We start from the raw sequence: 2,360 nt of genomic DNA, 5'->3' as shown, positions 1-2,360 counted from the left end.
GAGAGACCATATAAATGCCTTGAGTGTGGGAAAAGTTGCAGTGCACCATCAGCCCTTATTGTACATCAGAGAACCCACACGGGAGAAAAACCTTATAAATGCTTGGACTGTGATAAAAGCTTCAGTCAGAGCTCAAATCTTACTGCCCATCGGAGACTGCACATGGGAGAGAAACCCTGTAAATGCTTGGACTGTGGGGAAAAAATTCAGTAGACCATGAGCCCTTATTGTATATCAGAGAACCCACACGGGAGAGAAAACGTATAAATGCCCCCACTGTGAGGAAAGTTTCAGTCAGTGCTCACACCTTATTAGACATCAGACAATCCACACAGGAGAGAAACCCCATAAATGCTTGGATAATTGGAAAAGTTTCAGTCCCAGCTCATACCTTCATAAAAATTGGAGAATTCCCATGGGACAGAATCTATAAATGCCTCAACTGTGGGAAAAGTTTTATTTGAAGATCAAACTTTGCTTCACATCAGATAATGCACACATGAGAGAGAACCCATAAATATTTGGATTGTGGGAAAAGCTTCAATAACTGCAGGAAAAGATTCCTTCTGAGCTCACACATTATTTCTCATCACATAATTCACAGAAGAAAGAGCTTGAATATGGAGGAAGCTTTATTTGGTGCTCACATGGCATCAAGCATCAGCAAATCCACACAGAGAAGATGTTTTTAGCATGGAAAATGCTTCAGTTGGCGCTAACACCACATTGGACATCAGAGGCTCCTCCACACAGGAGAGAAATTCCCTAAGTGCCCGGATGAGGGCTGGTCATAGTAAAAACTCCATTTCCTTATTCCCACACACAGGTATCTAGCTGCCCATCTCTGCGGGCAGTTCCAGCAGCTGCTGACCCTTAGCTGATCAGTGACCCTCTGGCTTTGCCTGGTCTAAGCTAACCGTAGGCAAAGGAGGAGAAGTCCCAATCAACCCCGTGACAGGTTGTGCGCCGTCCTCCCACCCGATCCAGGGATACCACATGACGTACTGGGGTTCCACTGAACCGGCCCGTTCCACCAGCCAGGGCTCCCTAACCCTGTCTTGCCAAGCCAGGCTCTCCAGCCTACTCTGGCAAACACACAGGTAGGGCCACATCCTGCTGCAGAAAGACACAGACACTGAGATTAGGCCTGCACAGGAAGACCCAGCTCGGGAAGTACCCAGCACTCGTGTGCACACTATCGTAGGAGTACAAACCCAAGGAGTGAATTGCCTTGTGCTGCACAGCGAACTGTGCAATGTAAGCTCGTTGGTTGCCCCCTCCCTCAATGTGGAGGAAGATATGCACAGATTCTTGCCCCCCCAAGTTATGGATTCCACAAACTGGGTTTAAGGTAAACAAAATGAGTTTATTAACTGTAAAGATAGATTTTAAGTGATAATCAGGGATAGCAAACAGATCAAAGCAGATTACTTAGCAAATAAAACAAACACGCAAACTAAGCTTAATACACTACAGAAACTGGCTACAGATAATAATTTCCTCAACCTAATGTTGCTTCAAGCATCTTATTTGCAGGCCAGACCCCTTTCCAGCCTGGGCCCAATCCTTTCACTTGAGCCTAGTTTCAGGTGTTCACAGCAGTCATCTCGGGTGGGGATCTCCTCCTGAGAAGCAGGGATGGACTGACTTTGATTACTTCACTCCCCAGCCATAAATAGGATTTAAATAAGGTGGGAAAGCTTTGTTTCCCAGTCTTATCCCCACTCCCTTTTTGTGGAAAAATACAAGCAGTCCAAGATGGGGTTTAGTACCAGGTGACATGACCACATGACCCTGCAGTGTTAAAGCAGACTTGAACCAAAGTTATCCCAGGAAACTTCTCAGGAAGGTAAGAGATTAGCACTTTCAAAGTTCTGTTGTTCCCCCTAATGGCCCATTGATTAGTCAGCCAGGCTGGTTGCATTTTGTTTGATAGGCATTTCCCAGGGGCAAACACTTCTGTAATTGATACATAGTCAATATTCCTAACTTCACATACAGAAACGATACATACATACAAATCGGATAATCCTAGCCAGTACATCATAACATTTCTAATGATACCTTACATAATCCATCTTGCATAAAACATATTTTAGTTATGCCATATTCATATCATAACTATCTTTATAAAGATTATTGGGCCTACTGCCACAAGCCCTTACTCCGTGCTGCAGCCCTGGCTGCTGAACTGATGTGCCTTCCTGCCGCCTGCTAACCTGCTGGAAGAAGAAAGAGAGAAACTTCTCTAGAAGTTTCCTCTGCCTGGATGAATTCCCACCCTCTCCCTCCCATTCTCAGATGTGATGCCCCTTCCATGGAGACTAGGAGAGGGATACTTGGGCCAGGCCCCACAGTCG

At 45.5% G+C, this 2,360-nt stretch overlaps 1 protein-coding gene across 1 annotated transcript in view; it reads left to right on the top strand.

The window, feature by feature from the left end:
• The window catches only part of LOC113407067 (zinc finger protein OZF-like), a 2,444-nt gene extending 2,231 nt beyond the window's left edge, over positions 1–213 (top strand). Inside the window, exon 4 of the mRNA XM_029912177.1 lies at positions 65–213. Within this exon, the coding sequence (XP_029768037.1) occupies positions 65–213 (149 nt within the window). The remainder of the gene's footprint in view (positions 1–64) is intronic.
• Positions 214–2,360: the final 2,147 nt, after the last annotated feature.

Source organism: Terrapene carolina, unplaced genomic scaffold (assembly GCF_002925995.2).
Source record: "Terrapene carolina triunguis isolate 2854851 unplaced genomic scaffold, T_m_triunguis-2.0 Scaffold192, whole genome shotgun sequence".
In the NCBI taxonomy this organism is placed as follows: domain Eukaryota; kingdom Metazoa; phylum Chordata; order Testudines; family Emydidae; genus Terrapene; species Terrapene triunguis.
This window is presented reverse-complemented; position numbering and strand designations above follow the sequence as displayed.